This window comes from Camelus dromedarius, chromosome 21 (assembly GCF_036321535.1).
Source record: "Camelus dromedarius isolate mCamDro1 chromosome 21, mCamDro1.pat, whole genome shotgun sequence".
In the NCBI taxonomy this organism is placed as follows: Eukaryota; Metazoa; Chordata; class Mammalia; order Artiodactyla; family Camelidae; genus Camelus; species Camelus dromedarius.
Window position 1 is genome coordinate 11,930,095 of NC_087456.1, and position 24,351 is coordinate 11,954,445.

Below are 24,351 nucleotides of genomic sequence, written 5' to 3' on the forward strand. Positions count from 1 at the left end.
TCTTTATTTTATAGGCTGATAGGAAAAACTTTTCCCCTACTTGAGCTTTGGCTGCTAGAAAGCTTAAAGCCAAATTTCTGGCTCAACAATTTAAGTGTATGATTATGTCCAATACTGGCTCCACTTGCTCCTTACTTTTAATTTGTGCATTTTATTAAAATCCATGTTTTCTTATAAGCTACTTTAAAACCTTCCCTGAAGCCAGGTGGAATAAATTCATAGGCAGGTACAGTTCTAGGTCCTTGACTACAGTTTGTCCCACTTCATCTTTTGTCCAGATGAGGAAACTGAAGCTCGGAGAGGTTAAACAAACAAGCCAAAGGCAGGGCGGCTGCTGAGTGTCTAAGTGAGGGTCTCAGCTCCCTGTGTTCAGAGTTGGCCCCCAGTAGGAAGTACTTGGCCGTGGTCCTCTTGGCAGGTCAGCTAACATTGTGCTGAGAGGGAGCAGAGGGGAGATTCACATCGGATTTTTTCGGAGCTCTGGGACTCTCTGCCAAGCATCATGGGGATATGCCCAGCATGCTCTGGGGCAGCCAGCCCTGGCTGGGAGGCTCTTTATGCTGTATCTACTATTTCCCCAGTTAACTGAGCATGATGGTTCTTGAGTGCTGTTTGGGCCAGTGATTCTGTAATTGGAGCAGGAGAACTGCTTTGTGGGGTAAGTGTTTCAAAGGTGTGTTCCTGCCCCAACCACAGTGCCCTGGGTTTGTGAGACGCGGCTCTATTCCCAGATGCTGGGTACTCCAGCTAAGCGCTTCTCCTCAACAATTCAAGGCAAGCCTGCCTTCCTAGAAAGAATTTGGGATAAATGCAAAAGATGACAAAGCAGCTATTTAGAAAAGAATGAAGAGAATTTATATGCACTGAGAGGAAAGGATTATTGTTAATTGAAAAAAGCAAACTAAAGAGCAGTACATGTATTAAGATCCTATTTGTGGGTTTTAAATACACATACTCAGATCCATATATGCAGACACATGCACGCCACAGATCCCCATACACAGAAACACCTCACCCTGGCGCCCTCTCTCACAGTAGGGGGTCTGGAAGGAAACACCAAACACCAAATTGTTAACGCTGCTTCTGGAAAAAGAGACAGAAACCGGGGACATGGGTGAGGGAAATTTTAATTTTTCTACTGTATTTATTTCTATATTGTTAGAACTTGTTACATTGATGTTATCACTATCATTTAAGGCCTTTTTTTCTTTTTTTATTGAAGTATAGTCAGTTACAATGTGTCAATTTCTGGTGCACAGCATAGTGTTTCAGTGGTACACCTACATACATATATTCATTTTCATATTCTTTTTCATTAAAGAATCAAAACAAGATATTGAATATATTTCCCTGTGCTATACAGAAGAAATTTTTTTAATCTATTTTTATATATAGTGGTTAATATTTGCTCATCATTTAAGGACTTTAAAACAATGTAATAAATAAAATCAACCACTGTGAACATTTCCCATGAAGGTGTGACTAAGAATGCAGACCACCCGGTGGCATCAAGAAAGCCAGCGTGTTGTCTCAGAGAAAGTCAGAGCAGGTGGGAGGAGGCGGATTTGCTTCCTGGCTGGCTGGTGGCACGGCGTCCAGTAATGGGCAGCCTTAGATGTCGAGGATTTCAGTAGCTCCAGCAGAGCTGTGGATCTCAGGGCCCTTGCTGTCCTTGCTGCGTCAGACACGGAGGGGAAGAGCCATGTGGAGGTGAGCGAGGGTGCCCCTGCAGGCCCCTCTGAGTATGGTGTTGCTCCCAGCCTTTCAGATGTGGGAGGTTCCTAGGTGGCTGACCTCTGCTCTTCCAGTGTTGGGTGAGCTGGGGTTACAGGTAAGACAGGAGCTCCCACACCCACGGGTTCCGTCAGCTTTCATCCTCCTCCTCTGGGCACAATTCGTGCATCCAATATGGACCCCAATTTTCCCAGCCACCACATCCAGCGAACAATAATCCTCTCTTGTTGGAACATATACATTTTCTCCATTCTTTTCTAAACAGATGCCTTGCATCATCTTTGGTTTCATCCTCAGTTCATTCTGGAAGGGCAGCCTTACCTGGAGCCTCTGAGGGAACTAGCTTGCCCAGAGGAATGGGCTTTATCCTGGAAGAAGGGTCACCTGGAAACATAAACTATTCCAGGGGAGCCCAGGCCTGAGCGAGGTGGTCCTGGAGAAGATGCTGAGGAAAGAGGGGCAGGAATGGGGTGCTACTGGGGTCACTTGAGAACCACCTCTCAGGTGTCTCCCTCAACACTAACCTATCTCTCCCTGTACACCGGTCTGGAAGCCACTGGACCCTAACCAGGCCAGCTCTGCGTCCACCCTTCCTTCATCATTCAGATGTCTTGGGTAAGGCCATGGCTTATCCCCCTTAACCCATCATTAGGGGAAACCAGGTGATTTGGGAACAATGCTAACGTTTTGCTGTCTTGTGAAGGCAGGCAGTAGAGGGTGATAATCAAGAGCTTTGGAGTCAAAAACATCAGTTCAGAAATCAGCTGTGCCTCTTCCCAGCTGTGGTCTCTAAGCCTCAGTTTCCCCCTGTCAAATGTGACACTGACGATGTCTGCTTCTCAGGGGGTGTTGTAGGACTGAATGAAATAATGGGAAAGGGCATTTAACCAGGGCCGGCACGTCATCTCTCAGAAACAACCATTGCCCTGGCTTATCGAAAGAGTGGACTTTCTGGCCTAACAGACCCCTGGCGCCACCTTGTGGTGCTGTCTCTCAGCACAGCTGGTTAATCTTTCTCAAAATCAAGCGTCCCTTTTTCAAATGCCAGCGAGCAGGCGGTGCTTGGTCAAACTCATTATTGTTTAGACACGTAGATCCTGTAATGCTGAGTATGGCGTTGGTGTCTAGCAGAGCACCTTAGAAAGAGCTTAGAAAGAGATGCTGGAGAAGCATCATCTGGGATGACGCTCCCCTCTCCCTCCATCATCCCCTTCTTAGACCAGTTACTACCATCATGCCCAAATACCCGCGATGTTCCCAGCTCTAGAGGTGAAGATGCATAAGCAAATAAAAACATCGCTCCTCAGTTTCTGAGCCTCTGCCGCCTTTCAAGTCCCGCTCTGTCACATCTCCCAGGCCTGTTCAACTTTCCCCCTCCCCTACTGGTATGTTCTTCCCCCAACCCACACCCCACTCAAGCCTCCCCTTTCCTTTTCCCCTCCACCCCCACCTCAACCCTAACCTCCTGTCAGCCTCCCCTTCAGGTAGCACTAATGACCACCTCCTCTAAAATTATGCCCCCCAGTCCTTCCGCCCCTTTCCTGTTTCACCCTGCAGCACTAACCCACCCCAGGTGCCGCTCATTTGTTTACTGTCTTGCCCTGTTTGAATGGCACCTACCTGAGGGCAGAGATTTCAGTGTTTCTTTACTGCTGTATCTTCAACACCTGAAACAGTGCTCCACTGTAGTAGGTGCTCAATGATTGTTGATTGACTAAAGAAAGGAATGAAAACAAAGATGGATTCTGAGGGAGGGGGAAACTAGAGAAGCTTTCTCAGCATGCCGCAAAATTAAAAATGGAAAGGAAACTTATTTCCTTATGAAAGGAGGTTCCTAAAGAAAGGGCTGGTTTCATGAGTGTGCAACCAGTGAAGTCACACAGGGCCCTCATGTAGGAGGTCCTGGCATTCAGAAGGGCTGGCTCTGTGCTTGCAGTCTCGAAATTCTTAATAATTGTTGTTGAATTTGTGTTTTATAAGTCAAGTCTGATGAGACAGTGGCACTTGTGTGGGGCTAGAGCCTCAGCTCAAGCGTGGTCCCATCTCCTGCGGCCAGTTCTCCCACCTCTGGTGCACCAGATCCTGTCCAGCCTCCCCTGCCTGCCTGCCCCCAGTGACCACCGCCACATTCTGCTTCCAGAAGGGACCTGGACCTGGGAAAGGAAGGCTCAGGGTTGGGTGCTGGTCCCCAGAAATCTCAGGACAGGGGATGGTAGCAGCTGCCTTTCCCCACTCCTGAGCCTGGCAGCCCCATAAATGGCTGGTGGGCAGCCAGCTGGAGACCTGACTGAAGTACAAAATAAGTCCCAGTTTGGAGGAGTAAGATGCTTGGGGGTGACCTACATGTCATGGTTGGGGCTGTGAGCTCGACTTCTCCGACCTTGGGCAGTGTGCAGAGCACGCACCAGAGTCACGGGTCCCGCTGCCTGTCACTGGCACGTGTCTCTTCCGGCCAGCCTGAAGCAACCTCCCGGATGAGTCACAAAGTATTATATAATTTCAGCGAGTCTACAAATGAGCTAACTGTGCTATTTGCATTTAAAACCAGCATTGCACGATATCAAAGACCAATAGTAAAATTCATGCTCATAATTTGAAATTTCAATTTTTCTTTACTTATAAAGTTAAATAGCAAATAACACAATAAGCAGAGAGACCTTGGAAGAAATGACAAGACTTTCTCTGTACCTTTAATGGTATTTGTTTCCTGCTTTTTGAACAAGAAGCACCACATTTTTTATTTTGCATGGGGCCTTGAAAATTATATACAACATTTACATCAAAATGGTCCTGTTAGGATTAATCTGTGGGCATAACATAAGGCATGGGAATCGGTTACTGATTGTTTCAATATCATGTCTTTGATGGAACTACATTATCAACTGTGTATTAAACCTGTAAACAAAATAGCTAATAAAGGAGCTATTCCTTCTCATTTATTATAACCCTTCATAACTTGGTCTTATTTCATTAAGCTAAAAGGATTAGCATTGCCAGGAAAACATCACATGAAAAATGTGTTGGGCACAGCAAGGACTGCTAATTCATATTTAAAAAGTCAGACATATTTTAAAAAATCCATCAAAACCAAAGTAAGTTTTCAAGCCTTGGGTATGTTCAACAAGTGTTAGCTTAGATCAGGTCTCTCAAAAGTAGCGCCTGACACTTGGTTGTGGGGGGCGCTGTCCTGGGCACAGTCAGACGCAAGTAGCACCCTCCCTCCAGTCATGGCAATTAAAACTGTCTTCAGACATTGCAAATATCCCCTGGGTGGCAAAAGCGCCCCCAGTAAGAACCACTGGCCTGGGTGGACAAATGAGATGGGAAGTAATGTGCCCTTACAGCTCTCGGGAGCATCAGACCCCGTTCTCTCCCCTCAGTGCCTCTGAATCATAAACACAGATTCCCTCCAATGAAGAGATCAACAAATGCAAGGGGCAGAAATATAGGAAAACTAAAGATTCTTTTATTTAGTGAGAAAGGGGTGGGTAAAAGACAGACAGCTCATATACGGTTAAATAGAATAGAAAGGGGAAAAAATACAGACGTCACAGTGATGAATTTTCACAAAAGGTGACAGATTTACACTACAGAGCAAGGGGATATTTATAAGCTAGATGTCAAGGTATTCGTGACCAATTTGTATCCAATTAGGTCTTCTCTAAGCTCAAGAACATTTAAAACCTCAGACTTTAATCTAGACACGACAGTTACAAGCACACCACTCAGTCTTAAACTTCCCAGTAAGTGCTGCTCCTGGGTAAATATTTTTTCCTCGTATGATCCCCCACCACCACCACCATTTAGAATATAACAGTTCGTGTTCCAGTAGTAACCACACACAGGATTAAAAGCCCAACTGGCCAAGCAAGTGTCATTCTTCAATAAAATGTTCTTTAAAAATGAAAGGCGTAGACATTTTGTACAGTTGTTGCTGAAGAACAGCAAGAGCAAGACCCAAGCAAGACAGGGGAAGGCACGGCGCACGGAACCGCGTCTGTGGCCGCAGCAGCTGGGCACGGCTCTCGGGAGGGCTGCGTCCCGCGGCCAGGCTAGCGCATGCCCAGGATCTGTCTGCTTTTCAGCTGGTAATTCTTTTCAATGTCGGACAGGGCTTGAGCACGAAGCTGAGCGGCATGCAGCCTTTTTTTCAGGTCTTTGCACTTGGACTTGGAAGTGAGCTGACTCTCAGAATTCTCACTCATGACGTTCTCTTTACTCTCCCCACTGAAATGAACTTTCTTCTTCATTATTGAAGATGGAAGATCAAAAAGTTCTTGAGAAAGAAAGAAGAAAAAGGGTTTTGAGTTACAAGAAGAGGAGTTCAGTCCCTCCTTACTTACCAAACTTACGAAAATATTTACTGTCAATTTCACATTTGAAATCTGGGCACCTGTCTCATTCTCTCTTGGACAGAGATGTGTTAAACAAAATTCAACTGAGTAAAAGTTAAAGATCTTACTGGCTTTATTCAGCGATTCATGAATCGGGCAGCTCCCCATCCAGCAGAGAGAAAGGAACTTTCATAGGCAGAAGTGGGTGGGATGAGAAAGTTACACTAGCAAAGAGCAGACTAGTTGTGGCAAGGTCACATTAACTTAGGGGACAGCAGGGGTCTATGAGGCAGATGACCCCTCTGGTGCTGACCAGCTAATTCCAGATTGACTGGTTTAAGATTCCACTCCTGGCAGAGGCTGAAACTGTAATTAAGTTAGGTATTAAGTCTTGGTTTGGTGACAAGTGGCTCCATTTTGGACCTGTTGTCTCTTTTATAACAGGTTAGGGACATGAGGTTGGTAGAAATCAGTGTGTTAACTCAGCCAAAAATCAAGGAACATATGTTTTATTCTCTTAACAATCAACTCTCCTCTGAAGGGTAAATGCACTAAGGATGACAGGCCACAATCTAGAACTCCTGGGAATCAATGTTATTTATCTCTATTCTTGACAACAAGTGCCGTTCTACCCAGAACACGACTCCAGAACGGTATGGAAGCAGCTCTTTCTCACAGACAGCACCTACAGTTTTAGAGGAATATTCAAGGACACTTACTTCAGAGCAGCTTAACTGACCAGAAACTTGTTTCAAAAGGAACCTAAGCAAATTCAGCAGGGTAAAAGTAAATCAAGTTAACAATGAGTGAAAAATGTGAATTGTGCTTTTAACATGAAGAAAAAATTTCCTTCAAGTGGCTACACTTCTAGCTACTGACAGAACTGTTTGGGGGTTGGGGACTTGCAGGTCTGAATCCCAGAACCTTTCTGCTTCTCCTTTGTGTTCATGGAAAGGAAACTGGTTCAAAGACTTACTGAGCTCATTGTATGGTCCATTGTGGACCAAACAAAGGCCCCACTGTGGTAGGAGGAGATAGACCATAAACAAATAAACAGTACATATGGGGAGTATTTGAGGCTGATACGTGCTGTGGGAGGAAGTAACACTGAGAAAGGGAGACAGAGGTGCTGGGGGTGTTTGCAGTGATAAAGCCTCATAGCAAGGTGACTTCTGAGCAGAGACCTGATGAGAACGAGGACGTAAGAAGCCACGGGACTGTCCAGAGAATGTTCCAGGCCAAGGAAATGGAAAGGCCCCAAGGAAGGAGCAGGCTGCACAGAGAAGCACTGGCTCCCGACTGTCTCGACTTCCTGTTTCACACATGGTTTCCCTGCAGAGCATTTTAGGAGACTGCTTTTGGGCCTTAACTCCATTGTTTCAAGTAGATCCATCTTCGTTACCACAAACACCTACACATTTGTAAACCAATAGTGTAAAATGTAAATCTTACTAATAAGAGAGTTTTATAAGAAGGAAGAGTGTTTAGAAAAAGAATTAGTATTCCATTAAGTAGAAGAAAAGTCACTAAATAGACCGAGGAGAGCTTTAGAAAAGATGCTGTTCCTCCCTGGGACGATCTCCATCTATGTTATTTCCCTCATTTCTGAGGATGGGGAGAGGATGGTTCCAACCGTCCTGAGGTCACAAGGGCACCCCCTCCCCACTGCTCTGATGGCTATCTTAGGGCTCTGACAAGCTCAGTACTTTATTTAAATATCTCCTGCCCACACTGGACACTCTATTCCTACAGCTCATTTTAATTATGTGCCATGATTTGCATACAGGTAGATTCTTCAAAAAAGTGAAATACATCATCCTTCTCTAGCTCTTTTCACCCTTTGCTCAAAGACTCTCCTGGCAAGATGTAAATAAACTCTTTAACTGAAGAGCCGTCCCCAACAGGGCCTTCACTAATTCTCAGCAATGGGTTTGATGCATGAAACTCGCCCAGATAAAAATACCACTTCACTCTATCATGGTGATTGTGATCTAAGTCTAGTTCATCTTTATGGATGGCAGTGTGGAATCAAATAAAAGCTGAAATATTATAAAAATACTGAAATGGTAGACAGCAATATTGAGAAAAAAAAGGTATTTACTTCCATCACTGAGAGCAGAGTGTTTGTAGATATTAAACAATCACATTTTTTTTAAACAATCACATTTTGACATATACCTATTTCAGTTTGAATGGCAAAGATCCAAAAGTGATAGCCTATCCCACAGTTGGTTCATCATACCTTCTATAAAGGATGTGGAAGTGTTATTTGGTCATGTGGTAACAGTAAAATGCTAGGATTTTCACTTGAAAATGGAGAGGAATGTAACGTTTTGATAATATACCCAGAGAAAAATCTGAAATGTACAGCATTTTGTGAAAAATGACCTAATTTTTAAAAATATAGAATACTGAACATGTAGCTTGATAAAGTAAATAAAACCAAAGATGAATTTATCCTGACTCGTTGCCTCAGGTCTCCAAACCCAGTAAGTCAGTTATTGCTAGAACAGAATTCTTACCTCCATTGCAACACATATATTCAACAAACTCCATCTTAAAATTCGAGACTCTGTAAATTGAAAGGGCTACCAAAGTCACCCTGGGGGCAACACTAGTGCCCACATCCTCATTTGTGGCACGAGCTTCTGCTCACTGAGCTGGTTCTCATACCTGGGCTCCCCGCCAGAGACAGGAACTTCTGGTCCCTCAGCAGGCTGTAATTCTTCAACAGACTTTCTGCTCTGGCCAGTTTGTTCTCTGCCAGTCTCTCACGAACGCAAAGCTCACGTTCCTTCTCTTTAAAGAGGGAACGGAACAAGAAAGTAAGAAATTAACAGGTGGCTCTGGGTATAAAACAATTCACATCTGGTCATTGCATCACTTTGCCTCATCACTAGGGTAGCATGTCCGACTGCCAACGAGTCCTGTTCTGTGAAGGGTAATGACTGTTCCCGTTTCACAGCGCAGTGTTTTAGCAATTGTACATTGTCTCAGGTTTTCTCCTGAGGACTGGTTTAAGCACAAGTACAAAGTCAGCTTCAAGCTCTGGTCATGTTGTGGGAGTAACTCATGGGGGAAAAACAAGAGGTACTGCCATCCCTGCTCTCCAGTGAAAAGGGGCAACAGTTCATTTTCTGGGCGTTTCCCGGCCACACAGTACAAACCCTCCTCCTTCTGTGTCAATGACAGCACCCAAATAGAAGGGAGAAAACCACAGCTCAGTGAGGTGGTGCTTCCTTAGAATAGTAACAAAAGCTATCATTTATTCAAGGCCCAGCATTCAGAGAGTTCAGATTTCAGCTGCCATATAAAATTACAAAACATCAGGGAAAGTTTTAATAAAAAGGTTTTGGTTGGTTGGGGTTTTTTTTGTTTGTTTTTAGACTTCTTTTGACAGAAGAGACAAAAAGAAGAGTTTCAGGTAAGCACAGGCTGTGCCTCCTACAGAGAGTGCCTCTCATGGGGACAGACAGTTACCACCAGGAAGTAAAACGCTGGTGAACGCACCTGGACGCTGTACAAGGACATTTAGATAGGAGAACATTTATGCAGTCTGCACTGGGCATCAAGGTGCAGAAGTGAACAGGTGAGACACTGGGGCGGAAGGGGACAGTCATGGCCCACCTCTCTTCCCTCCGCAGCCTCACCGCTCGGCCGCCCTGCAGAATCCTAAACCCTGGGTAGCAACTCGCACTTAAGTGGAGGAGACAGACTTCCAACATCAAATTAGCAGCCAATCCAACAATACCCATCGGAGTACTTAAGTATCTTGTACCCACATTCTCCGCTGAGTTGCCTGAACACATCTAGCCTCACATATGGTAGGGATTTTGTCCCGGACTGTGGTGGAACAGCCCCATCAGAAGGGAGAAGCGATGGTTTTTATTCTGGAAGGCTGCAAACTCTCAGGCATTCCTTTACAAGGGGAGAACCTCAGGGCACGTATATTAAAGAAGATGAAGGAAAGAGTAAGTGCAGGAGAGGAAGGGTGACCGTGCTGGGCTATCAGAGTCGGTGCCCAGCAACGTAAGGGCGGCGACTGATCTCAAAACGGCCCAACACGAAGGGGCCGACAAGCTTGATTTACGTGTTTTGGTTTCGCAAGTATTTATAAAAGTGTTCTAACAGAACACACACGTAAGATCCTCTGTTCAGACAGATCTTCCCAGACGTCAGAGCAACCTTCCTGGAGCTCTCCGCGCCCCCACACAGACTCACGCTCCAGCCTCTCCTCCCTCGCTCGGAGGGCTCGCTCCCGCTCCTGCAACTGCAACTCCTTCAGTCTCAGCTCACTCAGCGCAGGGCTGGGCTCCTGCGGCTTTTCTGGTTCTCCTACTCGTCGCCCTCTTCTCTCAGGATTTCTTCTCTGCTCTTCCACAACCAAGTCCGCTATCAAAGGACTCTCGAGAATTTCTTCAACAGAAGGTCGGTGGTAATCCTGGGGGAAGAAACACTCAGTGTTACAGGCAGAGCTCATCATGGAACACTCATCCAGGAGAGCAGTTATGTTTGAAACGGCATCTATTTCCAAGGAAAAGAAAGACTCCTTTAGGGACGGGTCTTTTTAGTTGCAGAGCATTATAGTTCAACACCTGTACACACTGCAGAGTGACCACCACCACAAGTCCAGCTACCACCCATCACCACACAACTCATCCCCTTCACCCAGCTCCCCCCGCAAAAAAAATACATGGGTCTTTAACACCCAAAAAGTAAGTTCACTGGTGGCTTTTGCTCATGAGGTTCTGGGTCCACAAAGTAAAGCAGATTTTAACTTATCTTTGTTCCCCTTTCAACCCAAGGCGGCTCAGTCCCTGTGCTGTGTTTGACAGCCATCCGTATGGTCTGGTCTGCTTCAGGGCAAGTACTGCCCTCGCATCTCTAAACTGCATTAAGCAGGAGACTCTCACCGACCTTCAACCCTCTTACTTCACCCGCTTCCTTCTCTTTGAACTCCCACAGCACTGAACACTACTCTTATGTCAGCCCGATCCCTAGGACATCTCCTGCCCCTTCCCATGGCCAGATTCTTTCCACAAAATATCTTTGAGTTATTTCCCCTCTAGTCCTTTTAGCCCCCCTCCGCCCACCATCTCCATCTCTAATGGTCTCTAATCTCTCAACTGAAGCTAGAATCAGAGTAATACGGTCTTATTATTTCTGGCCCCTTCCTGTAGCACCTGCCACTTTGGGGTAGGCAAGGACAAGAGGAATTGAGGATTTGGATCCTTTCTGCAGTCTTTCCTTGCTACCAACCATCTGTCAGCCTGGCAGAGTGGCAGAAGACATAAAGAAAGCGCAGAAGGTAGGCCAGCAATGTGCCAAGTATACGTGTTCTCACTTGTTAACAGAGCAGATTTAGCTAAGGAAATACAGTTAATGTTTCTTCAGGCTCATTGCTCTATGAGAGCTTATACTGCAAAATTTAACTGAGAGATAGAAACATACGATATATAATCTTATAAACTTTACCTTTAAATTTAACATCCTGGTAATAAGGTCGTTTAATTCATCAGAGTAACGATATGGAATTCGTCTGAATTTGCCTTCTCTGATCTTCCCAGCTAGTTCTTTTTGGTTGAAAGCTGTAAATGGAGGCCTGGGGGACAAGTTTTTTCTTAATGTAAAAATGAAAATACACAATAGGAACTAAATTAAAAGCAGAATTTAAGATCCAGTTCATATCTGTTTCTACTTCTGGGATCTTCTTCTATAGCTAAGTTTCCCAACCTTGGCACAACTGACATTGGGAGTCATGTAATCCTTTCTTATGGGGGCTGTCCTGTGCATCGTTAGTATGTTCTGCAGCATCGGTAAATGCAATCAGCCAGATGCCAGTAGTCATCCCTAGCTGTGACAACTAAACTGCCTATAGACATTGTCAAATGACCCATGGGAGGAAGGCAAAACTGGGGGGCAAAAGTCCCCTTCTCTGGTTGAGAACCACTGTTCTACAGAATAGTTTAGAAGGGGAAAAGAAAAAAAGAGAGAGAGAGAAAGAATTAGAACTCTTTCCTGTCCAAATTCCCAGACTTCTTCTCTAGATTTTTATTTCATTTCTTCCATAGGCCTGACCTATGCGCTCTCCCCTCGAGCTAAGCATCAGGCTAAGAGGGAAGTACTTACCCAGGCTGGAAGCTTGAACAAGTTAAGGTCCAGCCTCAGGGGTTATACTATTCATTAATTTGTAAATAATTTTTTAACCTGTCCATCTATCTTAATTTTAATCCAAAGTATGATTCTTTCGGACTTGAATGTATATGGACACTCAAAAAGCTGAATCCGGTGAAAGGTGACAAATCTCTTTAAGCGTAAACCTCAGACTAAAAATCTGTCTTCATCGTACTTACATTAATGCACACAATTCATACAGCAAACAACCCAGTGACCAGATGTCTGATTTCTCATTGTAAGACATGCGATTCATTTGTTCCTTATTAAGGGGGAAGAAAGGTAAGAAAGTAGGAGTTAAAAGTTTATTTTGTTTTAAAACTTAAAAACATTTTATGTTTTATATTTGTAACAAAAACTTCAAATACAAAAGGCTGATTCTACTTAGGTTAGATCTTTTATCACAACAACAAAAGATAGTACTTTATGCTTTATCTTCAAATTTATAATGGAAACAAGGCAATGACCTCATCCTAACATACTTTGTCACATATAATCCATTCACTTATTTTTCATTCAAGCCTGTCTTGTTTTACTATAGGTAAGGCATTGGCAACTCAAAGGTGAACATGAGAGACCTCTACCCTCTAACCTCAAGGAATTCATAATCTAGAAACTCCATTTAAAAGAATGAGAGAAAATTCTAGAATAACATCCAGCCCACATTTAATTGGCTATAGACATAAATGGCTAATTGAATCATTTACATATTTTCCCTTAGTCCACTGTATATACCACAGCAGTAACTAATACTCTCATTTCACAGATTAACTCTTTGCCTTTCCCCCACTCTTACAGTAACAACAGTTCCCAGTAGCTCTTATTCTCAACAAAGGGCACAGAGGCAAGTGCTGTACCAAAACCTTCAAGCGGATTCCTAGTGTTTTAAAGTCTAACAGGTGAGTCTGGTCCACATCCTGACAATCAATGCCTCAGGGAAGGCTGAACTGATCTAATCACAAGGGCAGAAGGGAAAAGGAACAACAGAATTGCGCAGGTTTCAAATTTTCCAAGAATCACCTCTGGATAATCTTCCTTTATGTCAAAGGCTTTTATTTTGGAATCTGATCCCGTGAGAAAATGACCGTTCTGGCCATGTCTAATCTAAGTCAAGAAACAAAATCATTAATTACTAAGTTTTATACTGTATTCAGATTAGTTAACATGACCAAAAAAGATTTAGAAAATCCTGGAAATGTTTGTGAACTGCTAAAAAAAATAAATTTCTCTCCATCCTTATCTGCTCATATTTCATATACAACATTTATTTATTCGAGCTTTCCAAAAGCCACTCGAAAGTCATAAACAGTTCATACCCTTTGACTCAGCAATTTCATTTTGGGAGCTGTACACCAAGGAAGTGACCAAAAAGGAAGAAAGAATAATTCCTACAAAGATATGCTTAGCAGCTCTCAGAATGGTGAGACATTTTGGAAACAAAATATCCAGCAATAGAGGAAATGGTAAGTGGGTGGACTCTGCAGCTCCACTGTAGGAAAAGGCAATAAAAAAGAACAAGCACACAAAGTTAACACTGCAAAAACACATTCTCTGAAGTGAGGGAGCCTCCTGAGCCCTGAATCTCCAAGCACAAGAATCATCTAGAGTCTGTTAAAATACAGAGTCCAAAATAAAAAGTGGTGGGGAATAAACAAACAAAAATTGAGTGCAAAGACCTGTCCAGGGATCCAAATTCATTGGATTTGGGGTCCAGGACTCTGCATTTTAAACAATCGCTCCAGATGAGGCCCAGCTGGTGTCCAGGACCTATGGCCCTTTGGGAAATGCTGCTCTTGAGGGCAGAGGCAAAAGCTATTTCATCTTTGTAATCCCAGAGTCTAGCACTTGGTAGTCACTCAGTGAAAGCTTGACTTGTATTGCTGATAGAGGAATTTAATGGTCTGGTGGTCCATTCACAAAAATATAAATTTAAAACAAAACAGTATTGTTAATACTTGGCTATTGGATATTACTAAACAAACAAAAAAAGCTCAATTCTCTCGCAGCTGAATACTCAGCATTAAGATGTTTTAAAAGTATCTAAATTCTGAAATACTTACAGGAGACATGTAATAAGGTGTGCCAACAAATGTTTTTGCAAAACTTGTATCGTGGTTTAATATTCTAGCTAGCCCAAAGTCTCCAAGCTTGACATTTTGCTTGCCATCCAGGAAAACATTGGCTGGTTTCAGATCCCGATGCAGCACAGTATGACCACCATCGCTTCGTCTGTGACATTCCTTTAGGGCCAGGGTCAACTGGGTCATCACTCGAAGAACAAACTCTTCATCTAAGTACTGTCTGAAATCAAAGCAGTTTCATAGCATGTAATTTCTGAATAAAACCATTACAGAGATGAGATGATGAGAGTCACCTAATTTTCAAAGTGTACACATAGGGAAATAAATTATTTTCATACAAAATACAGGTGCTGATTTACCAGGGATATTCTAAACTACTGTGGACCCACTAAACAAACACAAGAACACTCTTCCACATCACTGAGTACTTTGTCCCTGATCCTAAACAGGATGCTTAACAGAAACAAAACTAGGCCCATTTAAAAGATTCATTTACCTTTCCTTGGTTCCCTTTGAAATTACACTAGCCAGGTCCCCCCCTTCGCAATATTCCATTACAATGTACAGTGTTGTGTTGGTCCGGTCAATAATTCTATCATAGTATCGGACAATGTTTGGATGCTTCAGCTCACGGAGCAAATTCACTTCAGAAACAAGCATTTGTTTCTCAGCTTCTGTCATGGAGCCATAGTCAAGTTCTTTCCAAACTAATATCTGAAATAAGAATTTCCAAGGTGTAAATGAACTCGTACTCAAAAACAAACGCATTTTTAAAAAATTACTTTTCTAGTAAATAGATCAGTCATTATCACCTATTTAGTTCAATGAACTTAAGGACCCCTGAGTTTATTTCCATAATCTTCCCCTCATTTTTAAGCGGTAAATGATGCAATAGAAGGGGATGAGGTATCAGGCCTCCCCCAACCCCCAACCCCCAACCCCCAGGTGCTTTGTGGAAGGCTGAGGTAAGGTACTTTGGTCAAAGCTGGAGCAGAGGTAGTCAAAGTTCCTGACCATTCCTACCAGTTGAGCTATTCCAGGGTGACAGATCTTAGTAGAGATCCCTCTACCAGAGCCAGTTTCCTCTCCACCGTTTCTTTCTGTGTAAGGTCTACCTACACACAGTGGTAAATATGAATCCAACAATCTGAATAATCCGTATTATAATGGTTCTGACTGCAAGACAGAAAAGCTCCAGGTTCTGATGCTCCTTCCCCTTTCTCTTGTCTGAGAGGTCTATTAATTTAACTTAAAAATTAAGGACAGATTCACAAAATTTTTTTTAAAGGACGCAATCTCTCATTCCTTGAGCGACCCAAAACAGTCAGACCTGGGGGAGATGGCTGACTCTTCTGGGCACCCTGCCTTGGAGACCCACAATCCCAGGCCCCTCGCTTCCCTGCGGCGGCAGAGGGCGCTCCCGCCACGGCTGGCGAAACCGCGGCAGGGGCGGAGACGCGGACCGGGCCCGCGCTCACCTTGCCGTCGCTCTTCCTCCGGATCTTCTGGCAGCGGCCGTAGGAGCCGGTGCCAATGGTGTACAGCACCTCGTAATCCTCCGCCCGAGTCGGCATGGCCGGGCCACGCAGGCCTCCTGCCGGTCGCACCGCCGCCGCGCAGCTGCAGCCACGGTCTCGGAGACCTCCAACCACAACGCCCGGCCACCCAGGACTTCAGCCCCGTTTAACCGTCGCGGGCGCCGGGCTCTCACTCTATTGGCCCGCAGTAAGGCCGCTTCGCCTCCCTGATTGGCTACAAAGCGCAACACTACACCCTGGGCATCTTGGGAAAAGTGTGTCGCTAGGCAACCGCGTCGGCGTCGGTGTCTGCGTCTGCTTCCGACCTCAAGGGAGAAAGGGGCGGGGCTAAACCCACAGGGAGGGCGGGGGATGGAAAGTGGCGGCGGTTGTTGCTCTCCGCGACCCTGTCCCTCTGGCTGAGGTCGCCAAGGTAACTGAAGTCCAGAGACCTTTTCTCAGACTTTTTTTACATACTGCCTCAACCAACTGCCTTTGACCTTTGCACTCTGACCTCACACTACCCACTCTGCACCCGCCCTCCTCTTTCAGGTTCCCGTACCCTGAGCCTGGGCGGGGTCACCCTGAAAACTGAGTGAAAGCTGAGTACTGAGATGAAAAGAACTCCCCTCGCTAAAGGATAAGCAAATGTGTGCTGATGGTGGTGTGGGACTGTGCTAAGCACTTTACATTTATTGTCTCGTCGATAAAGCAGGAATTAGTGTTATTTCCCATGAAGAAACGGAAGCACAGAAATTCTATTATTTGCTTTAGGTGCAACAGCCAGGAAGAGAGGAATCAGTGCAAAAACACTGGATATTGATATTAATGGTTTAGAGTTGGCACATGTCTTTAGGGGGTTGTCGTCATAGAGGGACTATATTTTTGAACACCAAAGTATAAAAGGCCTATTTAACATGCAGAGGATGTGTACAAAACCTCAAGGTGGAATTTAGCAGTCTGTGATGTTCTGAAATCTCTGATGTTTTGAAATACCCAGGAAAATATGGTGGCTCTAAGGCAGAGATGGTCAGATTTACCTTTAAGACTTCTACAAAAAATTTTTTTTATTAGAGAAGACTGCCAAATAGGTTATCTCGGGTGCCAACCCCATAATTAATTGACAATACTTCATTGAATGCAACCTTATCTGGGCACCACAGAAACCAGCATTTTCAGCTCACCCAGCCAGATGGAACAGTCTCATTTTTACCTGGGAGAGGGGACCTGGAGACCTCTATCCAGGGGTGGATGGAGGAATTTGTACATTACCAGAAGGCTAATAATTTGGCAATACATAAATAGGTCAATTTTCTTTAAATATGTTCAGCGTGGGATTGAAAGGAACTTGATTTTCTATTAATAAGAATTACAAACCTCTTTATGTTAAAAATACAGAATTTTTTACATGCACCGAATACAATGTAATTGGAATTGCCAGCCAGGAGATTTTTAAAGTAACATTCAAGGACATTGTCTTACCTCAAGGGAATGGAACCAGTTTAGGTTTCAAAAGTTATATAAGGAGTCACAAGTGGCTGAGTTAATTAGCTTTATATTTTTTAATTTTAGTATCTCTTAAAGATTGACATCATAGAGCTCTTTTGCTGGCCTGCCTCAAATCCAGTCCTGTACCTTCTCTCTGGCCAGTCTTATGCTCTTAGGTTTTGCCCAAATTCCCCAAACCCAGCACACTCTCTCAGCTCCCTCCTGACACTAGCTTGGCACCTGTTATCCCATTTGTCTAGAAAACTGTCCACCCCACTCCCTTATTTACTCCCCTACCCTTGATCAGTTCTGTCTAGAAGACACAACTTGTCTTTTAAGATTTAATGCCAACTTTCTCTCCTGTACTCTGGGAAGCCTTTAATTCCTCCATCTACAGTGTTCATAGACCACTTTGTATATAAATCAACCCTTATTCTTTATCATTATTTGTTTTCACGGGTCTCACAGTAGCTCAATTCCAAGTTCTTTGTAGCCAGCGTAAGTCCTGTAATAAAAGAAACACGCAATAAATCTTTGTTAAATGAAAATGAGAAAGCAGCTTATTTATAATTAAATGAGAATTTGGATGATTCCTCGAGTACTCATGTTTCAGTAGCCTATGGCAGAGACTAAATGGTGGAGAAAAGAACCATCCCAAGAGTGTGGAGAGAGGCTCCCAGGCACATATATTCATTCAACAAATATTTATTGAGAACTTTTTAATGGGCCAGATATAATGATAGGCATTAATAGGCTGGATGTTCATTTTAAAAAGAAGCAAAGATGATAAAGTGTGACATAGGTAGGGCATTACCACCCTAGTAACTGGCCAGTTTGCCCCTATCATTGGGTGGGGGTGGGGGGCAGGATAGCCTAGCAGTGACCACTAGACATGGTGGCTGGTGGCTGAAGAGCATGTGGACGTCAATCAGGAACACTTTAGAGGAAACACCCTTTCCCTCTCCTTCCTTCATATTCCACCCGTTCTTTAAGGCTCATCTCAAGCCCAGTTCTTTCCCTGAAAATTATCTTTGCTGCCTTCAACCCAGGGTGATCTCCTAAAAGAGCCATTAGCTGTTTTCTTGACTCATTTAAAATGGGCCCTGGGGAATGCACATATAATAATACCAGTCTGTATTACTAGCTTCTCATGTATAACTGCCTTATCTGACCTACTAAATTAAAATCTCATCCTTCAACAACTGTAAATTGAGGCCCTGCCAGGTGCTGAAGATACCCCAGTGAGTAGGACTGACATGCAGTCCTGGAGGTGAAGGAGGTAGATGCCCACGGGGAAATTCACCCATTACAGATTGTGGGAAGAACTAAGCAAACAGCTGAGAAGGAAACAGAGAAGATTACACTGAAAGAGAGAACTAAGAGATGACCACAAGGGTGGGGCGGAGGCTTGTATAATAAGACTCCCATGCCCAGGGTCTAATTCACTGTCTTCACAATTTTCTTGCTAAATATGCTCACTGTTGTCCGTTTGCATTTAAATGTGGTAAAATCTCAAATAAATAGATTATTTGCACTATGTCTATGTTCCCTTCTCACAAGCACTCTACAGGTGTTCACAGAGACACCAACTCATTTTTCAGAGAAGCTCCTTGGAAGATTAATGGGCACCTCCAACTTACCATGTCCAAAATCAAGCTCCTGGGCTTCACCCCAGATTTGTTCTACTCACTGTTCTCTTCTTCTTAAGTGACTAATGCATGTGATTTTGTTGTGTTTGTTCACTGCAGTATCTCCAGCATCTAAAACATGCCTGGAACATAGTAGGTACTCAGTTTGCATTTGTACATTGAAAGAATGTACTAGCAAAAACAAGCCATTATATATACTCCATTGCCCTTAGCTTCCCTTTTTATGTTACATTAAAGACCCACTAGAGGGCTGTAAATCACCACATAATAAAGGAGGAGCCAGTACATCTGCACAGTCTACCCTCAAATCTTATCACTCTGAGATTTGCATAGATGTTTTGTATCTTATCTCCAAGATTACTTGGAGCAATCTGAAATTAGGGATTATGGATATTCTTTAAAGTGCTTACTAAAGATTTCTAGAAATCCCTCCCCCCAAATGAGAAAGAGACTGTTTAGATCAGAAGCTAAATGATGTCAAAGAAAGGCACACGACATGGTACATGCTCAATAAATAACCATGTTCTAAAAGAAAGAATGAAGTGTTACGGAGACTGACCCTAATAGCGACCCATCACTTAATATAAACAGAAGGACAAGATGCAAACTAAGAGACAGCTTCGGACTTAATGGCAGGCAGCTGATGGAAGAATATAATGAAAAGAAATTTCATTTTGAAACCATATTGTGGTTAGTTATGAGCTCCATCAGATTTTAAAGAAGGCTAGTGTCATACTTGCACCCAAGGGTACAAGTTAGGGGAAGGCTGACTTCTGTTCAGTACTAGGATAAACTTTCAGACAGAGAGAGCCGTTAACAAATGTTACATGTTTTTCTAAGATATTTGTAAATTGAGGATTTGTATTATCAAATCTCTAAGAATATTGATAATATAAATCAGTTAAGAAGAACATTAAAGCAAATCTCAGGTTGGGCTTCAGGAACGTTTAGAGAACACTCCTACTTTCCCCTTCGGGGGGCAGCACAGTGAAACTGTAGGAGCAGTGGGCATGAGGTCCAGGAACTTAGGTTTGTCCAGTTGTGTTTTGTGACCTAGGGAGTCCACTTCACCTCTCTGCGTCCTGTAAAGTGAGGGTATTGAATTAGATGACCTTTACTGACCCTTCCAGCTTCACATGTTGTGATTCTCTCTCCTGAAACCTCACCAGAACTGCTGTCAGAGCCAGAACACTGGTCTGCTTAGCCCTTGGTTTGACCTCAGCTGACAGTTTTTATTAAGTCGCTACATCTGTGTTAGCTTTCTCAACATCCCTTCTCTTCATTCTTGACTTTTATCAGCGACATTTATTGAGTGACAGGCGCTGGAGATAAATAAAAAGATCCGTCCTTGACCTCAAAGAAGTCCCCCCAGAAAGGTGAGACAGGTGTAAATCAGCCAGCCATCCCTCTTCAGTGTGACAATCTCTTCGATTATGTCAAGGGAACTCAGAGGGAGGAGCCAGGCTCTGATAGGGCTGGCAGGGGGTGTGGGTCAGGGCAAATGTTCCTGGATGGGGTGACCTTGAACTACAGCTAAAGGATGAATTAGAATGAGGAGAGCGGGAACTGTGGGTAAAAGCACAGAGGCATGCAGGGGCCTGCAGGTTGGTGGACCAAAGGGATCACGTGGTTACCTTGTGAAATAGGTGGTCAGACAAGGGAGCAAGATGACCCAGGAGCTGAGGCAATCCTCCAAAGGTGATTGAGTCCCAGTGGAAGCTTTGAGCAGACCAACTTTACCAGATAGTGCTCTAGAAATATCACTCTGGCAACAAGGTAGAGAATGACTGTGAGGGGACAGGAATATGGCATGGGAGGCTATTGTAGCAACCTGGCAGGAAACGACACTGGCTGAATGAAGGCAATGGCCACAGGAATGAGGCACAGGGAGGGAGTCCAGAATTGTTTGGGAGGTAGCTTAGATGAGATGTAGTAAGCATGCACATAGGGGAAGCAGGGAGGACAACTGGTTTGAGTGACCAGATGGATGGTGGTGTCCCTCACTGCAGGAGGAGATGCCGGAGGAGGAGCAGGTTTGGGTGGGGGCACTGAGCACATGCTGAGCCCAAGGACCTATGAGGGACCTGGCCAATGGACAGTTGGATACAAAATCTCAGCAGAGGGGTCTAGGCTGGAGCCAGAGCTGGGAGTAGAAGTGGTGGCAGAAGCCAGGTGTGAGGATGAATGTGCCCCAAGACTGGCAGAGTGAGAGAGCAGATGGGAAGAAAGGTAGGAGTTAATACTGGGCTGAGAAGAAGGAGAAGTCAGCAAAGGAGACCAAGAAATGTGACCAAAGAGGCAGGAGGCAATACAGAAATAATTTCTAACCTAGATTCCAGAAGAGAAGATGATTTTAAGAATATGGAAGTGGTCCACGGAGTGGGATGTTGGAGAAAGAGCACATAAGGGAAAAACAGAAATGAAAAACGGATTTGGTCATTTGGTCACTATAGGTGACTGCCCTTAGAGTATTTGCAAGTCAAGTAGGGTAGAGGCCAGCCTGCGGGGGTTGCAGCTGGACCAGATGGGGAGGGAGGGTAGACGCAGCGTGTGTGTGGGCAACCCTGGGCAGTCTTCCAGGGCAACTTTCTTCCCATTTGCACGTTAGCTCTGTGCCCCAGGAGAATGGGTGACCTGTCCCAGAGGGGTTCCTGGCCTCATTGTCACCACTCCCATGACATCAGCTTGCAGCTGACGTCACATAGCACACTCATGACATGTCACCCATAGGAGCTCGTGGTTCTTCACAGCACACATCTACCCCAGGTTCCCAGCTGGTGCCAGCCACTACCAAGGTGGTGACCATGGTGAATGCATCCTGAGTGCATCCCACAGAGACCTTGGAAGAAGCTGCATTTGCTTAGTGAGGAGGGTTCGGAAAGAAGTCAGAGGAGGAACTTTTGTTTTGACTTTCAAGAGACAGAGCCCAAAGGCACTGGCCCAGGCCTATTCCACTGTCAGGGTCCACAGTGAGTTCCAGGTGCATCCGATTAGCAGAAGACGTGAGTCTGGGTTCAGTCCAGAAGAGCACCCTGCCCTTTGTGTTTTTCTGCACTAATCCTTTGACAAAGCCCAGCTAGAGAGTCACCTCCATGCTCTTGCCTTTTGTCAGGGAGGACGCCCCAGGGCAGAGACCGACAGGAATGCCTACAGCGACAACCCATTATGGTGACCAGTGACCAGTCACTGAACTCAGGCTGGGCACCAGGTAAGCCTGTCTCGCTCCATCTCACAACTGCCCTTGGGGAATTTACAAATGAGGAACTTGAGGTACAAAGACGTTGAATAATTGACTCAGGGTGGTGAGTGGCAGATACAAACCAATGGCCAGGTGGGGTCCATCTCACAGTCCAGGATCTTGACAGCTAGTTTGTGTGGCTTGCTTGGTCCCATCGAAGGAGAGGATTTTCAAACAGCAATGGCAACAATCCAATGTCTTCTTTAGGTTCTGTTTTAATAGCTGCACCTCGAGGCCTCGCATCTGCCTGCTGACCAGACTTCCCCATCCTCGCTGGACCTCGGAGAGCTCACCTGCTGCATCCGTGGGACTTGGCGAGAGTCTAGGTGGGACTCTGAGCTCCCGCTCCTGAGTCACAGGGACCCGGGGCTGACACCCAGCCCCACACATGAGCTGGATGAGACCACGGCCGTCTCACTGTAGAATGGGGAAAGCAATGCCTACTTCACAGGGCTTCACCGAGGGCTGAGTGCATAATGCACGTCGTGCTGGCCCTCTGCAGATGCCCCAGACATGGTAGCTATTCAGGTCTTTAGTATAATTTCCTCACTGGGTGGAGCCCTGGGGGACAGCACATCACCTAGACTTTCTCTGACGGCCAAAGCCCCCTGAAGGGCATTTTACACAACCTCCAGCCTCCAGCCTGGCCAGGTTTTCTGAGGGCAAACACTTCCCCAGCTGGCCTGGCTCATCCAGCTGGCTTCTGTGCTGCCTGCCCGCACATGGCATCCTGCCTTGGGCAGGTTCTCATGCCTGCGTTCAAGGGCATTCGAGCGCATAGGTCTCAAGACAAAGCAAGGGGAGCAAGGCAGAGACACGGCTATTTTGGGGCTGGTTTTAAATCCACTTCCCCACTGATGAGCAGGTGCAAATGGCCCCCAGGTGCCTGCTAGCCTGCTTTTGCTTCTCTCTCCTCGTCTCTCTCTCATTCATTTCTCTTCCTGTCCTCAGCTACCCATCTAGTGCACAGAGGGGATCTGAGAGAGGAGAGGCCCTGGTCCTCGGCTCTTCAGACCTTATTTCCTCCCCGCCAAGCCTCAAATTCCAGAACTGGCCTCACTCAGGTCTGAGACACAATGCAGAGACCTCACTCTTCCTGTTCGTTTTCAGGAAACATCTGGAACTCCTCCGGGGAGATCTGTCACATGGCCTCTCATGAATTTCAGACTCCTGCATGTTCTTCCAGCGTTCTTTGTTTGCTGGATATTATGAGAAATGATATATATGTATCTGTCTCCCAAATACACGGCTTGAACACAAAGCACAAAGTTCTTAGTTAAATTCCTGCTTTAAGAGAACCCAACACTTGAAATCAGAATGCACCACACACAGTAACTGGGAAGGAGGTGATATGGGACACAAACCACTCATCGCTTTATAAATAATTGGCTACTGATTGTTTTAAATTCCAGTCTCCCAGGGTGCTCTTAAAACATGGTTTCAACTGAAAGATGTTCTTTGAACCTTTGTTTTTCTGGAGCAGTTTTGGGTGCATAGAGAACTAATTTGAGGAAGTCTCGGTGACTGTCACACACAACTCTTCGGGTTTGTGCAAGGCTGTTGCACCATCGTGTTGCTGCTCTGACACTGCCCTCAACCCTGGGCAGCAGCAGAGGGCTGTCCTGGAGCATCTGGTGAGCTGAGGCCACAGGTGCACCTGGTGTAATGGTGTGGCCCACAGAGCTGGGAATGAAACAGCCAGGCGTTGTGTTACTCACCCCTCTCCTTCAGTCTTACCCACATACTTGCACCTAGAGCATTGGTTTAGTCCCATTTTCCAGGAAAGAAAACTGAGGCTCAGAATAGGTCTTAGGCCACTATACTAGTTCTCATCTGAAAAAGAGAAAGCAGAAATGTGCCCTACAGATTCTTGGAGGTCTGACTCACTAATCTCTAAGAAAGCCCCCCCATCCCAACCCCCTCCACTCCAGGCCACCCTGAAACCATGTAACTCCTGCAAGAACTCTGGTCAGAACTAGCTTGTGCAGGGGGACAAGTCAGGGGTCAGCAGGAGCCTGGCTCAGTGGGCGTGCTCGGTGCCCTGGATGGCCACACACCAAGGGCAGGCACAGGGGGAAGGGTGCAGGTGGGAACAAGGGTTGTTTTTATAAACGGAAAACCTGCAGCCTCCCCACA

At 45.1% G+C, this 24,351-nt stretch overlaps 1 protein-coding gene across 1 annotated transcript; it reads right to left on the minus strand.

Moving 5' to 3' along the window:
* Nucleotides 1-5,213: 5,213 nt before the first annotated feature.
* On the minus strand, nucleotides 5,214-16,007 carry NEK2 (NIMA related kinase 2). The gene is made up of 8 exons (XM_031438617.2): nucleotides 15,802-16,007; nucleotides 14,820-15,037; nucleotides 14,303-14,543; nucleotides 12,422-12,504; nucleotides 11,544-11,670; nucleotides 10,290-10,509; nucleotides 8,742-8,867; nucleotides 5,214-6,010 (listed from the first exon to the last, which is right to left on the minus strand). Exons 1-8 carry the CDS (start codon nucleotides 15,895-15,897, stop codon nucleotides 5,787-5,789), a joined length of 1,335 nt encoding a protein of 444 aa, XP_031294477.1. The 5' UTR covers nucleotides 15,898-16,007; the 3' UTR covers nucleotides 5,214-5,786.
* Nucleotides 16,008-24,351: the final 8,344 nt, after the last annotated feature.